The sequence below is a fragment of the Calypte anna genome, chromosome 1, assembly GCF_003957555.1.
Source record: "Calypte anna isolate BGI_N300 chromosome 1, bCalAnn1_v1.p, whole genome shotgun sequence".
In the NCBI taxonomy this organism is placed as follows: Eukaryota; Metazoa; Chordata; class Aves; order Apodiformes; family Trochilidae; genus Calypte; species Calypte anna.
The window spans coordinates 139,435,695-139,462,620 of NC_044244.1; the positions used below are offsets into that span (position 1 = coordinate 139,435,695).

The window sequence follows — 26,926 nt, forward strand, 5'->3', positions numbered from 1 at the left end:
TGGTTGCCAAGTGCCGCCCGGCCGGCAGTCACAGACAGCCACCCGCCTGCACCCTTCCCGGGGCGCCCCTGGCGAGGGGTCTGTGTCCGCGCACGGCTAAAGCCCGTCCCCAGCGCTCGGGGTTGTGCTAGCCCCGCACACAAGATGGCTCCGGTGGCCGGGGCAAACCCCGGTAGGGCCGGGAGGGTGGCGGTGGCGGCTCCCTGCCATTGCCTCGCACCCCTTCGGTTCCCCCAGCTTCGCCTGGCTCTTGGGTGTTTTGAGCCTGGCGCGAAGCGGGACCGCGCCAAGGGGCAGCCGGGTTTTTCACCCCAGCCTCCGGTTTCTCTCCATGAAGAGGCACCCGTCGGGGAGGCAGCCCGCAGACCGGTTACCGGCGACCCCTGTCCCAGACAGCCGGGCCACGACAACCCGAGCACTGCCTGCCAGGGTACTGAGCACGTCTGCTACCTCCGCCTGTGCGTTTAAGAACGATTGTTTCGGGAGTGAAACGCTGAATTTAATTTATTCGACAGTTTTTGGATCACGGGGACTCCCCGGCGCAGGGGACCGAGGCGCCCTAAAGCGTGGCCACAGGCGGCGGGGTAGTCAAACCCGGTCGCTGTCTCATGGTAAGCGACCCGGGACTCCCGTCAGCGCGGCCCCGAGACAGTAACGGAGCGGCCGGGGCTCACGGAGGCGGCCGCCCACCCCCTATGCGAGGTGAGGGGTCGAGTGTGAAGAGGAGCGGCCACTTCTCCCCGTACCGTCGCCACCACCGGCGTCGACCCCCGGGCTGCGAACGTGCGGGGCGCCCCGGCGCACGAGCGCTTATCAGTGACGCGCGCTCTAGGCCCCGCCCATCGCACTTTCCTATTGGCTACGGGCGCAAAGCCACGCCCACTCCCCCCCTCGGGGCCGCTGTGGGCGGGGCAGAGGCGCGGCCTCAGCCATTGGGGGGTGGGGGGAAAGGGAACGGGAAAGGGAAAAGGAAGAAAGAAAACAAAAAAAAGAAAAAAAAAGAAAAAAAAAAGGGGCGGTGGGAAGTCACGTGACTCTCCCCGGTTGGTTTCCCCCGCGCCGGTTGGCAGCCGCCGTGCTCCCGTCCCTTACCGGGTACCGGAAGTGCGGCGGAAGTTGCCGGAAGCGACTGCCGGAAGTGCGATGGTGGTGGCCCCAGGGTGTGTGTGCGATGGGGTAGGGCCGGGGCTGGGTGGGGGCACCGGGGGGAGGGAGGGGTGCGGGTCTCCCTCTGCCTGCGGGACTGTCGCTCCTCACGCTTCCCTGCCGCTTGCGGCAACACGGGGGCTGCCGGGGCCCTTCCCCCCCTCCTTGGGGCCGGGGTTTCCTTTTGGGGCCGGGGTTTCCTCTCCGCCAGGGCTTTCCCCCGGCACGCAGCGTGTTTGTGCTCCCCGCTCACCCCGCGGGTCTGATGGGTGCATCTGGCGTTTGGTGAGGTGCCCCCCGCCTTTCCGCAGAGCCCGGGAAGGATACGTACGAGGTGCGGTCGCTTTGCTTGCTGTTCTCTTAAACCCCGGTGTTACTGTTATTTGTTTGGGTTGGTTTTGTTTTTTGCAGAACGTGAGGCAGCCGATTTTTACCTGGGACTTCGGACTCTTCTGCTTCTGTTTTCATGGCGCACATCACGATAAATCAGTATTTGCAGCAAGTAAGCGAAGTTTTTTATCTGTGGGCACTGTGTGGCTGTGTTTTTCTTTGCTGAGAGTGCGTTGCCGTGTTTAAGAAATCAATCGACCTGGGATACTCAAGGTGGTAAACAAATATGCTTTTAAAGTCTGTAGTAAATATGACAGTGACTGCTAAAGGTGTATTCCTGGCATTTTTCAAAAATGTGGTGGTTAATGTGTGGTAAAACAGACAGGGAACTACACTCTCCATAAGAGTTAACGTGTTAGGATTGTGTGTGCACGCAGTAACAAATACAACTCGAGAATTTAAGAAATACAGGGATGTAAGAAGCACAGAAATGCTGAGAGATGTTATTTGTTGCATGGAGGACAGAGAGACAGGAACGGGCTCACAAAGGGTACCAGCTGGGCTGAACTTTCAGTGTCAAGCTCTTAGTGTGACCACTCTTACTGCTTCTTTCTGAGCCATTGTATTTTCTTCACTGTTACAATTTTACTCAATTCACTCAAGATCAGTCAGGTCAATTGAGTGAAGGGCAAAAAAAGAGAGTAATTGTTTGGGGTTTAGTCTCAAAAACGGAGTGGCTGAGATCTCTCAGGACTGAGATCTACTCTGAAAAGTCACCATCTTCAGCTGACAGTCCTTGTGATCCTCTCTCTCCACTCTGCATCTCAAATACATCATGTCTGCACGTTTTTTTAAGTTTATACACACACCTCACCAATACCTTATCTCTTATGAAAGAAGCATTTTGCTCTGTGTCAGACTTGGACACTATACCTCAGAGCAGCAGGTAAAGAAGTGACAGATAACAGGATGTGTAATGCTGACAGCTGGAGACAGATTAGACATGCAGCTATTATTCCAAAGGCAGTGCCTGGTATTAGACTGCCAAGACTGTAAAAATTATATTCTGTGGGAGATAGGCTTAATTCTGCTTCCTGCTAGAGATAACTGCTTGTAAAATGTTGTATGAGCAGAATGTTGTGATGCCAAGCTTGGAATATTTCAGTTGTGGAAGTAGCTTTTGGTGTTAATTTTTAGTACCTTTCCCACTGTTTGTACTTATCATATTTTTGTGTTGGGACAGAAAAAAAAAATCCCAAAATTTGCTCTATGGAAAACCCAATCCAAATGGCTAAAACCATCGACTAAAATAGCAAGGAAAGCAGCAGAAGGGGGAAAAATAAACTGCTTAAACTCTTTCAGAGATTCATGTTGTTTATTTTTGGTTTGGGTTTTTTTTTTTTTCAAGTAAAGGAGAGGTAATTTTTTATTTTGGAAGTAGTTTTTCTTCCTAACTGTTACAGGAATGTTTCTAGGAAGTGTAATTGCAAGTTCTGATTCATGATGTGTAGTGTTACAAACAATAATAATAATAATAATAATAATAATAATAATAATAATAATAATAATAATAATCAGAGATTGTTTCTGCCTTTACATGTCTGTTTGATGCCCATAAGCCAGCTAGAATTTTAAAAAGCTTAACCAAATCTGGTTCACAGCTCCTGTTTTACAATATTAAACCTAAGTTGTTTGGAGATTCTCTGGTTTGATAGTATTCTACAAATTCGGGGAAAAAAAAAGCCCACAACAGTGTATGCCCCTCCTTCTCCCCAACATCTTTCTGAAAACCAGGCATATTGAAAGTACAGTATTGATTCATTTAGTTTTAGACCTTCAGAAACTCACATTTGGGTTGGTATTGGTGTGTATGAACAGTGGTAACAAGAAGGTGGCTTTTGTAGCCGTGTGTAAATATGTTGTGTTCAGTTGTATGGCTGTGGCCATACATATGGCTGTGGATTTTGTTGGATAATGTGGCTGTTTCCTTTGGTAGGTGCAAGAAGCCATTGACAGCAGGGATGGACAGTTTTGTGCAGAACTGGTGTCATTTAAGCATCCACATGTTGCAAACCCAAGGCTACAGGTGAGAGTCTGGTTTTGACCTTTCATTTTGCTTCTAGTTTCCCTAGCTGTCTATATGGATTCCTTTCCATTGGAGTTAAACTTCAGAAATCTTTTTTCCCAGGCCAGAGCAGGGACTCCCTTTATATATTTCCATTTTTTTCCTAGGATGACTTTTTTTGTTCCACTTTTACTTGTTTTCTGGGAAGTCCTTTTGGCCAGGTTTACTTTGTTAGGAACGTGGCACAACCAAGTGACAATAAAGAAAAAAATCAGTGGGTATCAAGGGTCCAGTGTTTGTGGTATAGCCATTTCAGATGGCTTTACTTTTAAAGTTAGCTGTAATCAGGTTCTGGAGAGAGAATGCACACAAGAAACTTATTATTCTGGAGGTGGTTATTAATATAACTTAAGGTTCTGATGGATAGCAGCATCATGTATGCATAAAACTGACAAAATATCCTGATGATGTTCTGTTTCTGCTGCACTGGGCGTTCCTTTAATGTTTCATTGATTTATTCTATACGTAGCTTCCATCCCCAGAGGAGAAGTGTCAGCAAGTTTTGGAACCACCATATGATGAAATGTTTGCAGCCCACTTAAGGTAAAGACAGACCTGAAATGTAAAGTCAGTTGTAAGCTGTCCAGCAGGGATAGTGAAGGTTATCCTTTAATTTACTTAGTTATTTTAAAGGGTTTACATCTGAAAACTTGGTGTTTATTACTCTTTATAAATAATGCTAGAACTGCAGGTAATAAGGACCTTTTTTCTCTCCATGTAAAATGTGCCTTATGTATCTGGTAGAAGTTTGTGTATAGCCACTGACACAGCTTTGGTTTCAGTGCCTACTGTATCCTTTGTTCTGCATTTACTAACTACACAAGAGTTTGTGGTAAAATAAGGGACATAAGTATTTTTAGAGGGGAATTTTAGCCATAAAAGTACTCTTAAGGCAGATTTAGGACCCAAATAATTCTGGGATGCTTTTATGTAGACAAAGTTCTATATTAACAGTTTTCAGTTAGCTTTCAACCGTCTTAGATTTTTATTTTTTTTTTAATCTATGCTAACCTTGGGGACAGTTTGAATAAGCATTAGCATATTACAGCTGATACTGTACTTACTATACAAACAAATCCCCATTCTTCTCTCAGGTAAGTTTTCTACAATTGTCAGGCTATAGTGCTGTGTTAAAACACTTGTACCATTTCATTAGGAACTTTTCTAATAATAATTCTATGCCTCTTTTAAATCATGAATCTCTATGCCTATTAAAAGGCAAAAATTTGTCTTGTGTATGTGATATTTTCTGGTTCATTAATGCAGCTTTTCTTTGGCAGGTGTACTTATGCTGTTGGAAACCATGACTTTATAGAAGCATACAAGTGCCAAACAGTTATTGTCCAATATCCTTTTCCATTAACCTTGATTATTGTTTTCAGCTTAACTGTGTGCTTTCTTGTAGAATTAAGTTACCCTTACCTCTTTTAAAATTTACTAGAATAATCTGCTTCCAAATAAATTTCAGTGAAGTTCTTCAGCAAGGAAATACAGATACTCTCCTTTGAACTTTCTGTAGGACTAAAAAGGAATCTGTCACTTTACTCTAAAATAAAAAATTAATTTCTCACAGAGTTTAGGAGACCCTGAAATCATTACTCTACATCCTAGTTTGGCTGAAGGAGTAAATACTGATGAAGAAAGGTGCTATCTTATCTCTTGGCAACCAATGTTTCTCATGGCTGCTGCCACACCAAGAAGCGCATGGCTGTGCTCGTGTTCTTCCCTCCTGCATCTTTGCACCCTGACTCCTCATCTACTTGCTGCTTTGTTGGTTTCTGCTTTTTAATATCATGATATAGAGTACTATAGTACTGCTGGGTTTATATCTCTCTTTCATTTAATAGCATTTTCAATTTTCCTAAATAAAGTACATCTTTCCTGCGAGCATTTCAGGCACATAAAGAGGAAAACTGGTGAGTACATCATAGAGAGCCACCAGGAACTAGACTTAACTTCCACTGTCATGGTACCATACCAGTCAAACTAAAATCAGGCCTGCAGGGTTGTTGTTTTTTATACTCAGAAATACTTAAATTGGTTTTGCTGCCCATTTGAGTTTTTAGATCCAAAAGTGAAAGCTAAACATCTAAGTTTAATTATATGGGATAAAGTGGGATGATCTTTTATTAAAAAAATGTTTCTGAATTCATTCTTCCAGTGTAGGGTTTCTGAAGTGTTGAGATCTTGAAGACCTTTCCTTTTAAAAGGAACTTTTCTAGTTTGATGACCAACTGGCAAAAAGAATAATGCTTGTTTCTTATGTCTTACTCATTATATGATTTGTACATACTAAATATAATATCTTTTTGCTTTTCCAGGGCTTTACCTATTATGTATGCTGTAGCTCTTGATCTTCGAATTTTTGCTAACAGTGTAAGTAAATCTGATTACAGCCTCATTAGTTTTATCCGTTAGGTGTTTCCATGGTGGAAATATTCTAGACCTTATTACGTAGCCTAATTTTGCTCATTACTGTTGTAACTCCAGGCTTAGGACTCTGCTGACACATTAGATTCATCTGGTACCATTGAAAAACTAGGTTGTTCAGTCTGCCTTTTTTTGCTGCTTGAACTGGAAAGTTTTGAGGATCTGTATGGAACTCGCAGCAGCTGCTTAGAGCATATGAAGTTATTAAGTAGTCTTTATGGAGTAGCATGGAGCACAACTCACTATTTCCATAGGTTATGCTTGGGACTTGGTGGAGTCTTTATAAGGGTGGAGATATCCCAAACATCTGAGCTAATGTAACCACTAACTGCATCTGGAGAGGAAAGCTTCTGCTTTCTTTCCCCTCTTCCAGCTGTGTGTACTGCTTCTGATGCTCGTTGAAGTCCTTGCTGAGTCCCTGTAACTACTGACAAGGAAAAAAACACCAAAATCAACCAAGCAAATAGGCAAACCAAATTTACATTATTTTTCTCAGGGCAGTGAATTGCAATGGCTTGTGTAGGGAAGAGAGAATTGCCAAATTAAGGCCAAAATAAAGTGGCAGAGTTGTGATCTTTGCTCCTAATCACTTTACCTGAAGAGCTGAAGCTAGAGTTAGAGTTTGACAACGTCCACTTTTTTCAGTATTTGTTGCCTGAGCACTTTCTTGTGCCCACCCACCCACCTACAAAACAAAACCAACACATCTGGTATGCATTTTTTTTTTTCATGTGCGTGCCTGCTCTGTGCAAAGTGTTAATTCTCAGTCTGAATAAGGTGTGTTTGAGGTGCATGGGAAAGGGGAAAGAGGGGCAGGTAGTGTTAGACATGTTTGGACTCCTAGCCTTAGTGTATTCAAAGGATGCAGATACAGAGAGGACTTCTGCAGTATATAATGCATTTCCATTCCTTTTTTGTTTTTTAATGTTTCAGCTAGTTAGAATGCAAGCATTATAATAAACTTTTTAGGAAGCAAATAGTAAATATCTACTTGCTATTTCTGCACCCCCACTCTTCTTTGTTTTAAGGTCTGCATGAATCAGTGTGTGAATGTCTTTCCTGTGGTGTTAGCAACTCTTTTTTTTCTTGTTGCTGTAACATATGTTTTCCATTTTTTCTGAAAATCCCAGGTCCTAGCAATGTGTGTTACTACTAGAAAATGTTGAATGTGGTTTAGAAATAAAATCTATCTCTCCTGGCTGTGGCCAGAACCTTTACTATAAATTCTAAAACTCAGACTGTGTAACTGGGGAACCATTTGAGTTTGTTTTTCTTCAAAAGGCATTCCTTTTTTTGACAATACTTTTGGTCTTTGAAAACTTGAGTAGAAGTGTTAATGTCCCAGGTCGTCTATCAGATGATCCTGAATTTAGGTTTCTGAGAGCTGCATTAAGCTTAGTGGCTCTAAAAGGAATAGCAGTCAGTGCTGTTTTCAAAGGACTGTCCTTCTGTGCCTCAGGCTTAGTAAACATTCAAGGGCCTTTCTGAGTGTTTTTTTTTTTTTATTCTGTGAGTTTGACTACCTTCTACTAGTCATGTCACTGCATTCTAGTGACGTGACAAATATATTTCTATAAAACTTTATGAAATGCTGTATTAAGGAACTAAACTGTGTACAACCCAGTGACCCAGGATGTAGAGTAACACATTGTTTCTTGCTGTATAATGATAGGCAGATCAACAGCTGGTGAAGAAAGGGAAAAGCAAAGCTGGTGACATGTTGGAAAAAGCAGCAGAACTGCTGATGAGCTGTTTTCGAGTCTGTGCCAGTGACACGTAAGTGAAAGATCCTCTATAGAACTTGCCTTATTAAATTGGTAAGAAATTTCCATAAGTTTTTTCTGCTTATTAAAACCCTATCTGGATAAGAAGGGACACTTCTGAGGCTCCTTTCCTCTCATTTATAGTCTGTCCTCTGTTGACTGTTAGCTGCAGCTGTAGAGGCTTCCCTTCAGGTTTAACAGTCCTAGCAGATGTTGTTGGGAGGGACTGATGATGTCCCTGTTTCTCAGGAAAGATTGTTAACACTTTTGTGCCCTGGTCCCTTGTGAAGTTTGCTTCCTTATGGTTAGGTGGAAAAGAGTTGACTTTCGCTTCCAGTCTTGGCAATTTTAACACTTTCTGAGCCTAGAAAATACTTTCCCTTCCCCTGCCTCATCTTTCTTTCACTTTGTATATTGTAAGCAACTTCTGTATGTGTTTCCAGTAGACTGGAGAGAGAACCCTGATGCATATAATACTTTATTATTATAGTATTATATGTACTATATGTACTTTGCATCGTATCTTTTAATTATGTTGAGAAGAAGTTTAGCAGAGCTGTATAAAATTTAAGATAGGAACACATGTTCTGTTTTGACAGTGCTGATATCATTTAAGAGAAGGACTTTGGCCTTGACTTATTTTCAGACACCTGTTTTCACCCTAAAAATCCATAAAGTATCTATGGAGGGAATTTAGCATAAGGACAAAGTAATTCTTTTTATACAATGTACAGTACTAGTGTGTGCTTTTCTGTTTTCTTACGACAGTCGAGCAGGAATTGAAGATTCAAAAAAATGGGGCATGTTGTTTCTGGTGAATCAGCTATTTAAAATCTATTTTAAGGTAAGGTTCAAGTTTGGTAAACTGTGTTTTTGTATTTCCTATTCCAAGTCAAACCCACCCTTTTTAATATGCTACTGTGTATCTACCCTCTCTGAGTAAAATGCCATTGTTTTTCTGTAACAGATCAACAAACTCCATCTCTGTAAGCCTTTAATTAGAGCAATTGACAGCTCAAACCTGAAGGATGAATATAGTATGGCACAGAGGGTTACATACAGATACTATGTTGGACGAAAAGCCATGTTTGACAGTGACTTCAAGCAAGGTACTGTGTGTGTTGTCTTTAGAGACTAAAGTCTTGCTGCTTGCTGTGAAATCTGGCTGATGATTTTGTGTGTCTGACTCAGAACGTGTGTAAAAGCTGCAGTTGTGTTTGCATTGATCAAAGGAAAAGTCATCCCAGGCCCTCAGGCTGAGGCAGATCAGAGATGAGATTACATGACACTTCTAGCCAGTTCTATGCCGAGTTTTAAAATGTTTGTGCTAGTGAAGTTCTCTGTAGTCTTATGCATTCTGTGCTTGAGTAACAAAATGCATAAGCATCCAGAGAATAGGTTTGTAAAATGAGGTTTGTAAAAATATCACAAAAGAGGCTTTGCAACTCTCTTGTCCTCTTTGAATTGCTTTATGCCAGGTAGAAAATCTTTAGCAAACCAGACTGTAAAATTAGTTTCTCAGTGCATTGATTTTTTTCAGATTTAAAACCTGCATTTCTGAGGTTTTCTTACTCACTAATAGAGAAGTTTTACAACTTTCATTTGCAACTGAAGACTGACAAAGATCTCTTCTGGAGTCAGTTTTGTTACTCTAACAGTGTCTTCTGGCTCTCAGGCTTGTAATTTTTCTCTCTTGGCAAAAACTGATGAAAGATTTTCATGTTGTCATGCTGTGTGATCTCACTGGCACATTTCTGCAGCTCAGCAGGTATGTGCATCACATGCAGCTTACATCCAGAGCTCTGAAGAACCTGCTCTGTGAATTTAGAAAGTAGAGTTCTAATTCATCAGAGCTTCTTGAGATTCTCCATTCCTGTAACAGTAACACAGTAGTATTACTGAAATGAGCTGGAAAATCCAGTATTGCTTGTAACTGTTACCTCTCATGTCTAGACCTTGACGAGTTTGAAGAAGGATTTCTGGTAATATTTTGCATTTTGTGTAAATCTCTAGTAATTATTACAGCATTTTTCTTAGTGTATTTTTGTTGGTGTGATTCTTTTTGGTGTCATTTCACATATTATGTGTTCAAGCTACATATGGACAGTGAGCACAGAATCTGGGTTCCAGTTCTGATCCATTTTTGCTGTTGACTCATGTTACTGGAACCTTTATTTGTGTCTGCAGCTGAAGAATATCTTTCATTTGCCTTTGAGCACTGTCACCGCTCAAGCCAGAAGAACAAAAGAATGATTTTGATCTACTTGCTGCCAGTAAAAATGTTGTTGGTGAGTAGATGTTTCTCTTCAAATATTTGGGGGAGGGGACATAATCAAACTGGTGCTTACTATAGTTTTTTTATTTCACTTATTGGAATTCAAGTGCCTGTCTGTGCCTCACCCCCATAAGAGCCAGCATATGAACACTTTTTAGTCTTGGGAAGAAAATATTAAATTGTCATTTATAACAACACAGGAAAGATGAAATGCAAAAAAAAAAACCAAACCTCAAACCCCAAGACCAAACCCAAAACAAATTAAAAAAAACAGCAAACAAACAAAAAAAAAACCCAACAAAACAAAACAACCCCTCAAGCAGAAAAAAACTTTACTCCTGCTTTCCACCTCTCCTAAAGGTGCAACCTGAGGTTACTCCTTTGATAAAGACAACTTAGAGCTCTTTGGAGAAGTGCTTAACAGTGTCACTTCAGTCACGTAGCAGAGTGCATGCCTGTTGCTCAGCTGCACAGATGGGCCAGGGAAAGTGTGGATTCAGTAGTACAAATCTGCCTGTTCCTTTCACCCAGTGAAGAGAAGGAGGATGTGCAAACAGATGGCTGAAGATTGTTGGGATGGGGGTTGCCACAGGAAGGAAAGGATTCCTATCTTTGGATTTTCTGCACCCTGTGTACATGCCCATTCAAAGCGTGTCAGAAGGGTCATGAAGTAGAGCATTTTGGTTTTAAACAAACTAATGAAGGCTGGTTGCTATTTGATCCTTTCATCTTTCTGTTAAATAATTGAATACATCTCTGCTTCTTGTTCCTCTCCTTTCCCACATGCTGTGCTAGGATTTGCATATCCCTGAGCTAGTGGAGATAGGCTGATAATTCATTCAGTGTAACTAAGGGGACAAGAACTAGATTTTAGGATTTTCTGTTCCTGACTGGTAACAAAGTTACACAAGGACAATGTTGCTATCGCCTGCTTCTCTGAGCTGCCATCCTCTGTCTTTTCCCCATCCTGCATCATCTTGGGTATGACCATCCCCTTTTTTTCATTCAGTGCTTCCTCTCTAGTCCCTTGCAGTGTCCAGTGCATAAAGGGGGAGCATAGTGGGTAGGATAATTGGCTTCTATTTTTCATTTTTTATTTATTGACTTTCTTACTGGTTGTTTTCAGATCAATCAATGATAACGTAGATAATTTATAAAGTAAAACTAACAGTCTTCCTGAGAAATTTGTCTCAGTCCTGTCTGGGTCCCTTAAACTGTTGGGTCCATTAGTGCCTTGAGTTAATTGGGGATTTCCTGGAGCAGTTACAGTGTACAAGAGGCACTAAAGAAGCTAGATAAAGGTCATTGTTTTTACAGCTCTTTTTTAAGTCAGAGCCCAAACATTAATACTAACCTTAAACTGTACTAAAATAGCTTGGATGGTATTTTTTAATTCCTAGCAGCTCTTGGTAAACATGCAGCTGAGTTCTCCTCTCAGATAATCCTCCAACCAGGAAAGAAGTTACCAACAGCATAGCAGGATGGTAACTAAATTTAAAGTCTGACCCCAGTCACTGTGCAATCTGATCCCTGCTGTACTGGGGGGAAGAAACCAAAGTTTCTTTTTGACAACATAGGTGGCTCAGTCTTACTGGATTTAGCAGTGAGAATTAACTTGGCTTCTTTGAATTTAAATTTTGCTTTTTTTGCTTTTCTTGGGTTTTTTTGAGAGGGAGAGGACATTTTTATTTTTGCACAGTTGCATGGTGAAGAAAACAAAACAATCTAATACAAACTGAGCTAGGACTTGACAGTGCTGAAGCATTCCAAGAGGTAATGCTTGGGATTCCTGCAGTTCTTCAATTTGAAGATTACATCATAGAACCATGACATAAAATTTGGATCTGCCTAGGGCTCATTTCACAGGATCTTCACTTTACAAGTTTAGTAACTTTTCCCCAATATGAAGAAATATTAAGGCTCCCTAAACCATGAAAAGTAGGTAGTTATTGGGAGCTGAGCTACAAGGTGATTAGCAGGGGCAAGGGAGTTGTCTTACAAGTCCTTTTATTCACCTCTTGTTCTGTAGAAAAAAGAAGAAAAAAAGTGTTAAAATATTTGTTTTTTTCTCTAACAAATGTTTTTATAGCTTAACTACATTCCATGTAAAATGCATTTGACTTTACCCTAGAAAACTTGGAAACTTTATTTTTCAGGGCCACATGCCAACAATTCAGCTCCTAAAAAAGTATGATCTTATGCAGTTTGCTGAAGTAACAAAGTCTGTAAGGTATGAACATTGTTTTGTTGTGTTATATAATAAATATTAAGTAAAATATATTTATTTGGGATGATTGAGGAAGGTAAGGGAGGGATATTTCTACCGAGTCAGACAAATTCTTTTCTTGTTTGGGTGAGACCTTCTCATATTTTCACTTCTTCATTCTTGTAGTGAAGGGAATCTTCTCCTACTGAACGATGCTCTGACAAAGCATGAGACCTTCTTTATTCGGTGTGGAATCTTTCTTATCCTTGAGAAGCTGAAAATCATCACGTACAGAAATCTCTTTAAGAAAGTGTAAGCATAATAAAACCTACATTTTTTGCAAAAACAGATATAATATAGTTTCATCTAGGACTGAGTTCTAGCTCTTGAGAGAGCTGAATTCCTGTTAATTTATTGTAGAACCAGAATTTTTAAGTGATTGTTTCTCAATAACAGATTTTTTTTTCCTGTTGATTCTTTCAGATATTTACTACTCAAAACACACCAGCTATCTCTGGACGCATTTCTGCATGCCCTGAAATTCATGCAAGTAGATGATGTTGATATTGATGAAGTTCAGTGCATTTTAGCTAACCTCATATACATGGTATGTGCTTACCATTTGTTCAGTTATCCCGGACTTAAAGACAGTAAAAAATACTAGGTAGAGAATAAAAGCTTCCTTAAAAAATATATCAGTAATCCCTAGGTTCTTTTGTATAAAAAAAAGTCAATTCCCTTGTGCCCAAAATTAAATTTTTTCATTTGCCCTGAGGGCTTCCTCTAGTTCCCACCTCTCTTGCAGAAATCAGTTAAAATTAAAGTTGCATTTTACATTAAAAATACAGTACTGACATTTCTACATATGCATAAATACTGATTTAAATGTGCAAAAATTGTAACTGGGATCAAAAAGGATTTGTTCTGCATTTGCAGTAGGAGGCCCCCGATATTCTAACACTAAAAAAAACCCCAGTTTTCTTTGGGTGTGTTTCACATTTTGTCTTTTACTCTAAGTGGATCTCTACTATTCATGAAAAGATAAAGACATGAAATCAGTAGAATTCTAATAAAGTGGAGTTTTGAGTAGCATTGCAGCATCCTTGAGAAAATGAACCACTTTGCTGTTTATTGAACAGGTTATTTGATGTGGTGTAGGAGTAACAGAGGGTGGGATTTATGTCAGTGGAAGATTTCTTTCAGTGTTACTATGTCTGTTACTGCTACTATGTAATTTAGTTTGTTAGTTACAGAGTAGTGCTTAATTAAAATCCTAATTTAAAAGTAATGAAGATTAAATTTAGGAACACTTCTTAGAGCTCTGTCTCGTCAAGGCAAGGTGAGCAGACCAGCAGGGGGCCCTGGCAGCACTGTCTGTAGGCACCATGGTTGGGGTTCCAACTTTCTGCTTACTCTGCTGGCCCAATTACTTCAATTGGATCCTGAAAGATGTTAAGTACGGTAGTGTAGTAGTGACTGAGTACACACACCAAGCTTTTCTTGATGTAGCCTGAAGATAGCTGAGGTTACAGGTGATGCATTACCAGCTTCCAGCACTAACACTGTCTTTTTCTCCTCTGCCAGGGTCACATTAAAGGCTATATATCTCATCAGCATCAAAAGCTTGTTGTCAGCAAGCAGAACCCATTTCCTCCATTGTCAACAGTGTGTTGAATATTGCATCTTATCCATGCAAATACTCTCAGGATCCTGAGCTTGCCCATTGGATCTGCTCCTAATCACTCTGAGAACATTGTAAATAACCTCGTTGATGTCCAGGACTGGAATACCAGGAACTGTTTGTGGCTCCTTTCCCAGAATGACCAAAGCTGCCAGTGTTACAAAGTGCATTGGGATGAAATGCCAACTTTTCAGTGATAGTTTCAGCAGGCTTTCTAGATCACTCAAAGTATTTCGTGAGGAAATACAGCAAAGCATTCCAAATACCTTCCAAAGTACTTAAAAGCTTTTATTAAAGTACTTTGTGTTACTATTTCTGCTTTTGTCATCCAGAGAGGAGAAATACCATCATTTGTTACTTATGATAATCCATTCTTCAGACTGAAAATAATGTTTTCCTCTGTTTTTTTATGTCAGTTCAGTAGTCTTGCTGGTATTCAATACTCTCTTCAAACCTTCTCTAAAAACTAAAGAAGTGTTTGACACCAAAAGCTTTATTTTGTCAGTGATCTTTGGGTTCAAGTAAGTGTGGGTTTTTTGTCTGTATGTGCCTACAGATGGGTTTTGTGGTGTGTTTTTTTGGGGGGAGGGGTTGGATTTTTGTTTGTTTTTAATTCTGGTAATATTTTTTTTTCTTTCCATTGTTGTTATGATGAACAAAAGCTTAAATTATCTGTACTCTGATTTATTCTGCTTCTGGGGAAAACACTGCCACATGTTTGGATCCAATATTTTAAGTATTCCTATCACAAGGCTTTTGGGGTGTTGTTTTTGTTGTTACAATGAAACTTTGTTGATAGTGATGAGATAGTAGTTTTGGGGTTTTTAATTATTTTTAAAGGAATTTTTTTTTTCTCCTCTGTGAATTTTCTCCTCTGTGAAAGTTGGGTTTTATTTTACCCATTAGCAGACATGGACATGATTCATAAGGGAAAACATGGGTACCATGTATAAGGGAAAGTATTTTTCAGTGTGATGGGAGTATCAAGTCTTACATCAACACAGGCATCTAAATGCCTGGAGTTTCCCTGTTCTTTGTAAGTTTTACTTGTGTAGATTCTGAAATTAGAACATGAATTTGCTGAATCAAACCTCAGGGGTAACAAGACTCATTTCCTTCAAGCAACATTTAAAATTCTGGAAATACTTTTTGAAAAATCTCTATAAGAGTAGTCAGACGTGGAAGAGGCTGCCCAAGGAAGCGGTGAAGTCACCGTCTGTGGAGGTGTTCAAGAAATGTGTGGACATAGCACATCAGGACATGGGTTAGTTGGCATGGTGGTGTTGGGTTGGTGGCTGGGCTTAATGATTTCAGAGGTCTTTTTCCAACCTAAATAATTCTATAAATTTTAGGATTAATAGTTCCAGAAAACTAAAAGTTCAGTAAGTTTTTAATGAAATAACTGGTTACCATATCTTGGCTATGAGAGTACTGTGTGTCAACAGAAGATGAAATGCAAACAGGCACTTCTGTATGAACTGGAGTTATATACCTGTCCTCATTGCAACTTCCATTGCTGCAATCATGATGGAGAGTCAATTCAGTGTACTGCCTGCATTCAAATGTTTCCTTGCAATGACTGGCAGAGGTTTGGTGCTGGAGGGTTGGCTGTGTTTATGTCTTACTTCATTTTTTGTTTAAACCATATCATATACCTTGCTGTGTTAGTGAATAGAAGTGTTTTCCACTCGGTGTCTTCTAGTGGCCAAGATCCCAGGATACCAGTCAGAAACCAAGTGCCCTTGTACTCAGTAGCTAAAAAGCCTCCTCCAGCCAGTTGTTTGTCTACAGTCTCCTGGAGGGCTCCACAGAACTGCCTGTTGGTGAGGCTGATGTTGAGTATTTGTTGGCAGTCCTCAGCAGGAAGGTAGGAAACCTGCAACTCCTCACTTCGAAGTTCATCGCCTTCCAGTCTCCAGGCACTGACTGTACCAGCGAATTTGGGGATTAAAATGTGTTCTGCAAAGTCTCTTTCAGGCATGCAGAGAGGAAGCTGGTGGTTGCTGCACTCAACGTGCTCCTGAAGTTGCAGTAATGCGATGTTGTTCTCACCAGTGTCTTCATCATACCGGATGTGTATGTGTTTCTCACTGACTTCCAGTATTTTCTCAGTTCCATTGGGCCCTGTGAAGCAATGGCATTTCATTTCTATTAGAAATCATTTATAAGAGATCTGAAAACTGCAGGCAAACTGGCAGCTGCCTCATCTCACGCTCAGAAATACATGCAGAAACTAAAGGTGCTCTTTCCTGAAACAGCTGCAGTAAAGGTGAACAAGGAATGATGTCTTGACAGCTTTTTAATTCTGTGTGGAAGTATGCTTGATTTCAGAAGGAAGGAAAAATATCCAACAAGTGAGTTCTGGCATGTAGCAAAAGTCACCTTAAATCCATCTGGTTTAGCTTGTCCCTAGCTGCCAAGTTCTGAATTGCATTTGAGAGGCTGTGGCCTCTTTCCTTGGCTTGGGACGTATGGGGCAGCTGTAGTTCTAGCTCAAGATACTTAACTGAGATGCTTAAATGAGATGGCAGTAAATTTTTTTCCTTTAATAATATTTCTATGCAGCAAAAATTTTCGTAAGCTTTTTTTTTTTTTTTTAAATTAGAATGTGCTACAAGAGGAGAAAATGTTTGGATCACCTACCAGCACCCACCCTGATTTCAAAGTGGCTGTGCAGAAGGGCACACTCTGCTGTAGTCAGTACAAAGTTACTCTTCAGCAGCACTCCTCCACAGAAGCCCTTGCCTTCTGAGTTTAGCATCAGGGCCTAGGAAAATGCAAAAAAGATGATGGGTAGCACTGCCCACGTCAGGTTGAATGATGAATGTGCTAGAAATACCTGCCAAGGAAATCGCTCATCACGTTTCTTCCTCGTTCCACTTATCAGATTGTCACTGTCTTGAAGTCTGCCACATGCACATTGATCTAGCAAATGAATGAAGAAATCAAAATGTCATGCTGTATCATTTCAAGAGAACTCCTACCTGCCTAATAACCTTATTGTTTCTACCTTGACTTTGGGGTTTCACTTTTACACCAAGGAAAAGGAGAAGGACAATTCCTCAGCTCATTAAAATTGGAACGATTTGTTTGGCATCTGTAGTCTAACAGCTTAGTGATTGCAGTAAACAAACATTTTTTGTCATTGTATTAGTCTTGTGGCCACCAGATTTCACAGTGCCTTGAAACTGCTAAAATGAGGCTTCCTTTCCAGCCAGTCATCAGCACAGCTTGCTTCCTCCTCTTTGTATACAATATCTGAATTGCACCAAATGCCTGGTTACTGAGGCCCAATCTGGACAAGGTAAAACATGAGTTTTCCTTGTTAAAGTTATTACTCTAGGGGTGTACATGCCTTTCTCTTCCAGTTCAGAAAGCAAACATGCTTCACAAGTTGATACTCCAGTTATCTGCATTTACCACATTTTCTGTTCAGCTTGTGGCATGGTCTTGGGTCACTCAAACTGGATCCTGTGTGGCTAAAGCTCAATCAGAAAGCACCCTTCAGGAGCTCTCACAGCACATGGGGGGTGCTTAGTCTACAGGATTAATGTAGAGCAAAGCAAAGTCCACCTGAAATGTGTACTGGATGTGGGCATCAAGCCTTCATCACCAAAAGTGTGGCTCCACAGCTCAACCCCTATTCAGCTACACTACTTGCTAATGTAGACAAGAGCCTAAGCATACTATTGTGCTTTTAGTAGGCTGAGGGGATACATGGTATGAGATGGGGAAAAATGAAGAGGACTACAGCTTCAAAAGGTATTGCTCCAAACTAATTAAATGTAGTAGCAAATGTTACACTTCATCTATCAGACCTGGTGCCAATCTTAATCAGTTGAACCTCAATCACAGACAGATCTTCAGTGCAGCTCCTCTTTACCAAGCATGGGAGTAGAAAACTCAGCCCTGTGAGTGATCTGTAGGATGATGCAAGTCCTTTCTGCAGACCCATGCTTAAATGTTCAGATTAAATATTGTTTCTTTTACCACTGCTCTGGCATCTTGCGTGGTGGTCCCTACATTCCTCCTGTTTCTGCCCAGTTTAGAAGATCAGTAACATTCCCATCACTTGAGTCTCCAAGCAGACTGATAGCATCTGGGTATCAGGTGCTGGCCTGCCAACCCCAGCACTGGGCATGTGCCCCCTGTACTTCCAAGTTCACACCTACCTAATGCAATGCACTCTTTTTTGTCCTTCCCAAGCTCATAGCCATCAGCACAGGAACAATGGTAGGAATTGCTTCCTGGGTAGCAGAAGTGGTGACATCCTTCTTTTGCTTGGTGGCGACATTCATTTGTGGCTAAACAGGATAAATAGAGGAAAAGCATTGGGAGCAGCCCTGCAGAAAAGGCTCTGGGGGTGCTGCAGGCTCAGTGTGAGACAGCAACCACCAGAGCAAAGTGTATTCTGGGTGACATGAAACACAGCATGACCAGCCTGTCAAAAGAGGTGATTATTCTGCTGGGTTCAGCATTTGTGTGTTCTGAGCTCATATACTGTGTGCAGGTCTGGGCCCCACAGTTTAAGAAGGATGTGAAGGTCCTTGAGTGCATTCAGAGGAGGGCAATAAAGCTGGTGACAGGACTTGAAGGCATGTCCTATGAGGAGCAGCCAAGGACTTTGGGTTCATCTAAAGGATGAGGAGTAACCTCAGTTTTCTTCACTTTCTTGAGGAGGGGAAGATGGGGAGGGAGGTCCTGAACTCTTCTCCCTGGAATCCAGTGATAGGAAACGTGGGAATGGTTCAAGGCTGTGCCAGGGGAGGTTTAAACTGGACATTAGAAAGCATTTCTTTACCAAGTGGGTGGGCAAACACTGGAACAGGTTTCCTAGAGAGGTGATAGTGCCCCAAGCCTGCTGGTGTTTAAGAGGCATTTGGAGAATGCCCTTAACAACCTGCTTTAACTTTGGTCAGCCCTGAAGTGGTCAGGCACTTGGACTGGATGATCCTTGTAGGTCCCTTCCAACTGAAATACTGTATTGTTCTGTTCTATTCTGCACACCTTGAGTTCCTTATACTAAGCATTTTATGCTTATTTGCTTTATTTGGAGGTGGGTAGATGATGTGGATTGTGTTTCCCACCACTTTGTTTTTCCCATGTTAAGCAGAAAGTTGAGACATCCAAGTATCTGCAGCTTCTGCAGGTTCATCACTAAGAGTGCCCACCCAGTTCCTCCCTGTACCAGCCTGCCTGCACTTCTTGAGTTTGGGGGGGCCTTAGTAACCAGCAGTCAAACTGGGCCTTCATGTGAACCCCTGAAAGGATGCCATGGATTTTCTTTCTGCCCTCAGACAAAGCTCTGAGTATCTGCAGCAGGAGGAACTGGTGCACATGTTAAGAAGGCAGGTACTGATGGAGGGAGGAAAAGGCTGACACTTCCTGCTTTTCAGCAAAATAAATAAATAAATGTATAGCTCTAATTTCTCGTGCTTGTGCTAAGAAAATTAAAATTAGCAGCTGCCAAAGATAAAAAAAGAAAGGGAGCATTAATCACCTTTGAAACATGCTTAGTCAACTTTCTATACCTGAGTAAACATTTCAGCTTCATCACAAAGCAATAGAAGGAACAGCCGTTTGATGGTGGATCTAGCTCAAAGATGGAGAAGTAGCACCAAAAAAAAAAACAACAACACATAAAGTGGCTCCCTAAGGCTCATGCTGAACTGATCTGGGTCCCCTCACTGGTCCAGGCTGTGGTCCACTTTCTGTGCTCCCCAAGAAGCTGGTCTGTGTCCAGTCACACCCCTTATAAAAAAATGACCTTCCCTTACTGGAGCTGGGGCGTTTCCCAACCCGGGGGGACCTCTAAGCCAGCAGAAAAACTGATGTAAGGGCTGGAAAGTAGAACCTGGCAGATGTAAAATTGTAGGATCCATCCCAGGGTGTTTTCCATGCCAGAAAGAGTCCGTTTTGCTTTATGCCTTCTACGCTTCCACTGAAAATGGTTTGGTTTAGAATCACAGATTCATTGAACAGTTTGGGTTAGAAGAAACCTTCAAGATCATCTAGTTTCAACCTCCCTGTATGGCCAGGGACACCTCCCACAAGACCAGGTTGCTCCAAGCCCCATCCAACCTGACCAGGACACTTCCAGGGAGAAGGCAGCCATAACTTTGGGCAACCTGTGCCAGAGTCTCACCACCCTCACATTGAAGAATTTCTTTATATCTAACTTAAATCTACCTTCCTTCAGTTTAAAACTCTTAGCCCTCATCCTATCACCACATGCTCTTGCAAAAAAAATTTTTGCAAGTCCCAGGGGACTGTCTTGTGGGTGCCTGTGGTCTCAGAGGCACCAGGGTGGTTGGGAAGCCCCTGTGGCACCACAGCCCTTTTTCTTCAGGTCACACATCACCTGGGACTGCAACAAGAAGAGCATCTGGGGAGCATGGGTGGCAGTGGGCAGGGCTGCCTTTGGAGCCCACCCGTGGTAGGGACTTGCTTCAGCCATTTTGCTGCATCCCCAGGAAGAGGGAGGCTCAGGGGGATGAGGCAGCCTGCTTAAACTCGGGATGCTGTAACATTTCAGCGGCCTGGTAGCAGCATCCATCACCCCTGCTCTGCCAAGAACCACTTCTTTCCCAAAAACTGGTAACTGGCTGGGAGATCTGCGTATGGTTTACCCCCTCCTCCAGGAGGAGATGAGGCTGCTGGGGAGAGGAGGCGCTGCCTTACCGAAAGCACAGTTCTCTCCCTCGTAACCCTCGGCGCAGGTGCAGGTGTAGCCGCGGATGCTGTCCTCACACACTCCGTCGTGCTGGCAGGGGCTGGATGAGCACCTCCTGCCACCTGCAGGAATGACACAAGGGGAGGAGGGATGAGTTGCCACTTCCGCTGATCCACCCCAAAATACGCAGTTCCCACCCCCTTTCCCGCGACATGAGCTGCTTGGAGAAGCACTGTGGAGAGCAGTTTGGAAGGAAATGTCTCTGCTTTCAGAGACTCTCTTGCTGGGAGGCCAGGAGGTGCCCAAGTAGAGTCTAGTTCTGAAGGATGGATTGGATTGGATTGGATTGGATTGGGCTGCCCAGGGAGGTGGTGGATTCTCCCTCCCTGGAGGTTTTCAAGAAGAGACTGATGTGGCACTCAGTGCCATGATCTGGGAACCACAGTGGTAGTGGATCAAGGGTTGGACTTGATGATCTCAGAGCTCCTTTCCAACCCGGCTGATTCTGTGCTTTTCTGCTTCAGGGAAAGCACTGACTTACAGTTTATGGACTTTTTACAAATATAATACGAGACTGGTGCTGTAGGTCTCCCATGTTAGGTTGATATACATATGGATAAGGAAGTGATTATATGCATCTATAGATTAAAAAAACCCGAATAATTTGGCACCAAAATTATGCAGGGAGCGACATCAAACAAGGAGGCAATCTGCCTTTTACAAATCATTACAGTTATTATACAGTAGCTTGGACACTAGCAAGTTTAATCTTTCTGACAAACCAAACACTGAAACAGAAGGATGCATCACTGCGAATGAAGCACCAGACAGAACTGCCAGTTTCCCTTTAGGCTGCTCACTTAAAAGACACCAAAAGAGTTTGGTCTTCAAGTAACAACTGCTTATTGTACACATGAGCGATCAGGGAGCAAGCCAGAAAAGCCTGATTTGAGACGTGATCTTCAGCCTTTCTAAAATGTAAAACTTCATCAGCAAAGTTAACTGCAGTCAGCAGACTGCCACAGTTGGTATCAGACATGGAAAGGCGAAAACTACCCAGAACGTGGAAAATCCACCCAACCTGCAGGCTATTGCTTAGGCTATGGGCATATTTATCTTTGAGAGTACTAAATTATTATCTTAAAGTCATCACCACCCTCATCTTATCTTCAGTGAGGTGCCACCAGCATACCCCAGCACAATTTAGGTCTCCTGGGAGGGTTTTTGGGATGTTAAGAGGCGGTCTCATCATCACAGATAAGCTGGAAGAGTTGAGGAGTGAGGACCTCCAGCAGCAGTGGTTGTGTACCTGGAGCTAGGGAAGGGCAACACCTACAGTCTTAAGCAAGTTAGATCATTTAATTTCATCCATCTGAAATGGATGCTCAAATATAGGTAAAGAAGTCTCAAACAATGTCTGGGGTCAGGGGGGGTCCTGTAAAAGTGGGAAAAAAAACACCTAGTGCCTAGCTTTACTAAAGCATGAAAGAGAAGATTCCAGAAATTATAGAAAAATAAGCACAATTGCTGTTACTGGAAAGCTACTGGAATTATGAGGCTGTTTGGAAGCTCCCAACAAAGTAAGATGATTATAAGCAAAACCAAACATGCATACTTCAGCATCAAATAATCCAGACCCTTAAACCTGTATTACAGGATAAGGGACAGAATGGGGAATCAGTGAACATCTTAGAACAGAAATATCTCCATGACATTGTCATTAAGTGAGCCAGGTAGACACAGACTACTATAAGACATGCACAAAACCTTTTGGAAAATGATCTTTAAAGAGAGGTTCTTGGTAGCTAAGTTTATTCTGCTAATAAAAGAAGGTCAGGGACACTTGTGCTCTCAGGCCAAGTGCCTTGGCAGCCTTAGGGCAAGATTCCAGTATATCAGCTTTTACTTGAAGAGACCAAGGTAGAGCAGTACAAAACAGAGGGTGAGCTAACAGCTCTGCCTCTCTTCCCAACCCTCTTTTATCCACAATGCAGATTTACCCACTGGACTATGAAGGCAGAGCAACAGGGGTCTATAAAATGAGACTTTGGTAGACAGGATAAAAAATTGTGTTTGTTTAACAAGGGGGGGAAAAGCCATGGAAATGCATGACAACAATCTTCAAAATGTTTGAAAAGATACTACAAAGAAGGAAAGACATGTTGCTGTTCTGCAGGAAGAAGGGAGTTCATAATGTCTTTTAATTACTGCAAGGAAACCACCTCAAGAGGACAAAGCCAGTAATATGTCCTGATTTTGGCTGAGCTTGTTTAGATGTACCATCCTCAACTTGTTCCTCTTGTCTCTTCAGAGAAGCCTAAAGAGGAAGCCTGCATGATGTGCTGAGCACAAACCAAGGACTGAACTTAAAAGAAGTCAACCCCACCTTCAGAGAATTAATGAAAGGCCTGATAATTAGCATCATTCTTCATAGCATTTATGTCACTCATGTTATTCTTCTCTGCAATGTTCCCTGGACTCAGTGTTTTACTGGCTCCTGCAGAGAATTAGTACTAACTGCTTGTTTTGTCACCTCCTTATCTACTGTCTAAACCTGAGGTTAGAAATTAATAAAAGCTAAGAGATAATTTAGGACAACACATGCAGAAAAGAGGGAGGGAATAGGGCAGGGTCACGATGAGCTCCTTGTCTGGGAGGCATTTGGTAGCATGAGCCACCCAGCTTTTACAGATTTATTTCTTTCCTTGAAGACTGCCAAGGGATGGTGCAGTGCCAGTGTCCAGGGTTTGCAGGCAGTCCAGTAGCTTTAACACCTCTTTACCTCACTCAGGTTTAAGTGTTAGTTTTGTATTTGGGAGGTTTTGCTGGTAGAGCTGTGCTGCTCTGTTGCATCAGCAAAGCAGAGTTCTCAGGTCCCAGGCTGTTTCAGAACAGCCTTAAATTCAGGAAAAGAAATAGCCTGTTTACTATGATAACAGCTACTCACCTTGATTTTTACTTTGCAGTCTTAAATGATTTTCCATATTTATTACTTTTTCAACAACTTTCACACCAACACTTTTCTAAAAACATCACAAGTAGTGAGTTGGATGTTTCTTGTAGGAGAAACTCAGAAAACCAGCACTGATCTGAAACCATTATGTTCACAGTGTGACACCACTATGAAGGAGGGAAATCAAGAGGCTAACTTACCATAGTAAGCTTCCCAAAACATTTCCTGAAAAAAGGAGAAAAAAGAGAAATTAGATTTTAATTCTCAAATAATATTATCTTCCACAAACATTTTGGGAAAACAAAAATATTACATGAGAGAATATGTACATCTAACATTTTTTTTTTAACGTTTACACAGTTGCACAACTACAAATTCTGTCCTGCCAGCAAAATTTGCATGAGATGGGAGGGGGTTGGCATCCTGCTTATTTTATTGTTCCTTAAGAAGCTGGAAAAGAAAAGAAACACTTTGCAGGCAAACAGCTGAATCCTGTAGTGATACAGCTTCCTGGAAAAACTGGCTGGCCATTGTCTCTCTGGTCTGCAGTGGCCTGGGAAGTGACTTTGTCTCATCCTGTCCCACCCTGCTTGGCCCCCAGCAGGTGCTGCTGGAGGCAGAGGGGACAGCAGAGAGTGAGTCTGGGGGTCACAGGCACTGGTCACCCCCTTTCTGTGCCCCACTTTTCCCTGGGTGCATGCAGGCAGCTCTGCTACTGCTTTCCCCTCCCTTGTATCTCCCCTCCATAAACTTTCTCCATGGGAGTTTCCTCTGCTTTCCCATCAGACACAATTTCTAGCCAGATTCCTCTTAAAGAGCAGAGCATCCAGCTGTACATGTCAGGAGGGCCTGGCAGATGCTGACCAAGTGGGACTCTTTCTATAGATCCCACAAGATGCTGGTGAGTTGTTTCCCTCCAACCCAACATCCCCTTGCCCCTCCTGCTCCCTATGGGTTGCTGAAGTTATATTTCTATGTGTGGTCACAATGGGACAAGAGCCATAAATTTTCACAACATGAGGCACAGAACACATGGTTTACAGAAAGGGAATTTACAGCTGCTAGAGTTCACCTCTGCATTTCCATTTTGACCGCTGAATATACCTATTTGCTACCTTCTGAGGTGGAAAATGCAAAGACTTCACATGGAGAAAACCATCCCAAAAAATTATGCAGGCTGTGGAGCTGTATTGGAGAGTAAAGGACCAAGGCAAAATTTTTTATTGTGCATGCAGAAAACCAAAATACTTACAAGCATTTCATCATTTTCAAACACTTCTCTTGCTTCCTCATGAGTACATCTCTCTTCAAGGCATTCCCTTTCCAAGCTGCCTTGGAGGACCTCTTCCAAAAGTAGGGAATTGGCACGCCTCTGTCTCTTGATGACATTGTTTGCATCATCAGCTGATATAAATACTGGAGTATTGTGTGACAAAATGCTGTCATAAGTTTGTAGATTCACTTTCTTACATATTTTTACCTCCTTTTATGAAAGATAAATCCTTTTGATTGATTCATGGTTTCAGCCACCTTAAACTTACATGCTGAAAGAGCCCTACTTTCTTAGCCCAAACTCCTGCTGAGGAGCCATAGTCTTTTCCTTTTGGGGAATGCCTGACTTGCTCCCAATCAGGAGGAATTTGAAGCCCTTCCAGACACAGTTTGTTCCTCCAGTGGACAGACAGAGCAGAGATGCTGTGGCACAACTGGCTAAGGAGAGAAGTACTAACATAAAGGCAGAGGCTATTTTGTAAGAGTGCATCTCAGACTCACCAGTAGAGGTGAAAAGAATTTCTAATTATTTATGATCATGGGTTCACACTGAAGCTCTTCAGTCTTAGTTCAGGGAGATTTTTTTTTCTTTTTCTGAGAAGCAAAGCATTGACATGACTGAGTTTTCAGTCAAACCTCTCTTAAGGTGAATAAATAAAAGGTACCACTCAGCAATGCTCAGAGTTAAGAGGGCTGTATCATGTACCATCCTTTATCTGGGAGATGCCATAATCTTCTTGAATTGAGTAAAGAGGAGTAAAGAAAAAAAAAAATCAGAAGAGTTATCAGATCTTAAAACTCCTCTTTGCAATGATGCCCCCAGCAAAACCTATCTGCCAGCTGAATGGGTGCTGCTGTGCTGGAACCTGTTGCCTTTGACATTAAGCAGAATGTGGCTCTATGTGCCAGCACATTTTTGTCTGTTCTCCTATGCTTGGAAAGTAAATGCTTTAGACAGTGTTTTGGGGTGGTTTTAGTTATTTAATACAGTGTTTGGGGGCTTAGCACTTCAAGGCACAAAGCTTGAAATAATATTAGAATTGGAAAAATTGGCAGCAATAACAAAATTACTCTGAAACTGCATACAAGTGACTAGTTATCCTTTGAAGGATATCCAATAAGAAACGGTCTTCCATGTGATGCTAAAAAATAATAAATTATAAAGCAAAATATAAAATAAAGTAAAATAAAAGCTTTGTATTTGTGTTTTGTGAGTAAAAAAGTTATCTGACACCCCAGTGCACATTGCTGTGTAGTGTTGCTGATGCATCCAGCATTACTGGCAGTGTCTGCTGCTGCTGCTGCCAGGGGAGTTTGGACCTTCTTAAGTTGTCACCATCTTTTTCTTCTCAAGATTGACATATCATGGAGGATCAGCACAGAAATAAAAATTTCTTCAAGCTATAGCAAGTATGCACCTCAGCCTCTTTCATAAAACTCATTTTTATTTCAGCAGCAACAAGTAATATAAAACAAAATTCTCTTTAGGACCTGTGGCACTCTTTAGGAATTATAAGAAAAGAGAAAATATCCTGATATAAACGGTGGTAGTTCAAAATTACATTGATTTAGTAACCTACTGTGGTTTTTACTTAACTATTTAAAAAAAAAACACAAACCAAACAACCAAAACAGGTGATATGTAAGGAAAACAAGGAACAGTTTTCAGTGGTGTCACCCTGGGCTACAAAGCAAACATGATATAAGGTACCAAATTACTGCTGTGTTTCAAAGAGCAGTAGCACAAATCAGAACTAAAGGCACAACAATCAAACAAAAAAGGCCATACCTGTCTGTTCTGTCTGGAGGAAAAGGGCAGAGAGAAGAAACAAAATTGTCCAAGAGCACCTTGCCATGGTGACCCTTGGAGCCTGGTGGCCACCAGACTGCATTCCTGCAGCTTTTGGGGAAATGGTTGCGTGAAAGATGTTGAAGTTTAAAGTCCAGCTGCTCATGAGAAAACACAACCCCTATGGGCAAAGCCTGGCCTCAATGTCAACACATGAAAAACCTCAGCAAAACCTGCTTAGTGGTGCAACACTGTCACTTCTCTTCCTGTGATGGCTGAAGGG

At 41.9% G+C, this 26,926-nt stretch overlaps 2 protein-coding genes across 6 annotated transcripts; one reads left to right on the plus strand and one right to left on the minus strand.

The window, feature by feature from the left end:
• Positions 1-39: 39 nt before the first annotated feature.
• PCID2 (PCI domain containing 2) lies at positions 40-14,219 on the plus strand. Of its 5 annotated transcripts, none has more exons than XM_030468825.1 (15): positions 40-702; positions 1,558-1,648; positions 3,473-3,562; positions 4,071-4,144; positions 4,882-4,947; positions 5,476-5,517; positions 5,923-5,977; positions 7,704-7,807; positions 8,563-8,638; positions 8,762-8,903; positions 9,982-10,082; positions 12,226-12,299; positions 12,462-12,587; positions 12,759-12,882; positions 13,860-14,219. In XM_030468825.1, the coding sequence occupies exons 2-15, from the start codon at positions 1,613-1,615 to the stop codon at positions 13,947-13,949; spliced, it is 1,200 nt and encodes a 399-aa protein (XP_030324685.1). In that variant the 5' UTR covers positions 40-702; positions 1,558-1,612; the 3' UTR covers positions 13,950-14,219. The 5 variants fall into 5 exon arrangements, with proteins under 5 accessions (XP_030324685.1, XP_030324498.1, XP_030324430.1 ...); XM_030468638.1 differs by lacking the exon at positions 40-702 and adding an exon at positions 879-1,176; XM_030468570.1 differs by lacking the exon at positions 40-702 and adding an exon at positions 879-1,160.
• Positions 14,220-15,113: 894 nt separating this feature from the next.
• PROZ (protein Z, vitamin K dependent plasma glycoprotein) lies at positions 15,114-26,758 on the minus strand. The gene is made up of 8 exons (XM_030468468.1): positions 26,644-26,758; positions 24,835-24,998; positions 23,783-23,807; positions 20,638-20,751; positions 18,129-18,260; positions 16,796-16,881; positions 16,600-16,723; positions 15,114-16,080 (listed from the first exon to the last, which is right to left on the minus strand). Exons 1-8 carry the CDS (start codon positions 26,744-26,746, stop codon positions 15,578-15,580), a joined length of 1,251 nt encoding a protein of 416 aa, XP_030324328.1. The 5' UTR covers positions 26,747-26,758; the 3' UTR covers positions 15,114-15,577.
• Positions 26,759-26,926: the final 168 nt, after the last annotated feature.

Coding starts and splice junctions, on each gene's coding strand:
- PCID2 (XM_030468825.1), top strand. CDS start 1,613: ATGGCGCACATCACGATAAATCAGTATTTGCAGCAA. Junction 4,948..5,475: donor TGCCAAACAGTTATTGTCCA/ATATCCTTTTCC, acceptor TAAATAAAGTAC/ATCTTTCCTGCGAGCATTTC. Junction 7,808..8,562: donor CGAGTCTGTGCCAGTGACAC/GTAAGTGAAAGA, acceptor TTCTTACGACAG/TCGAGCAGGAATTGAAGATT.
- PROZ (XM_030468468.1), bottom strand. CDS start 26,746: ATGCAGTCTGGTGGCCACCAGGCTCCAAGGGTCACCATGGCAAGGTGC. Junction 23,808..24,834: donor TTGAAAATGATGAAATGCTT/GTAAGTATTTTG, acceptor TCCTTTTTTCAG/GAAATGTTTTGGGAAGCTTA. Junction 18,261..20,637: donor GGGAGAGAACTGTGCTTTCG/GTAAGGCAGCGC, acceptor TATCCTGTTTAG/CCACAAATGAATGTCGCCAC.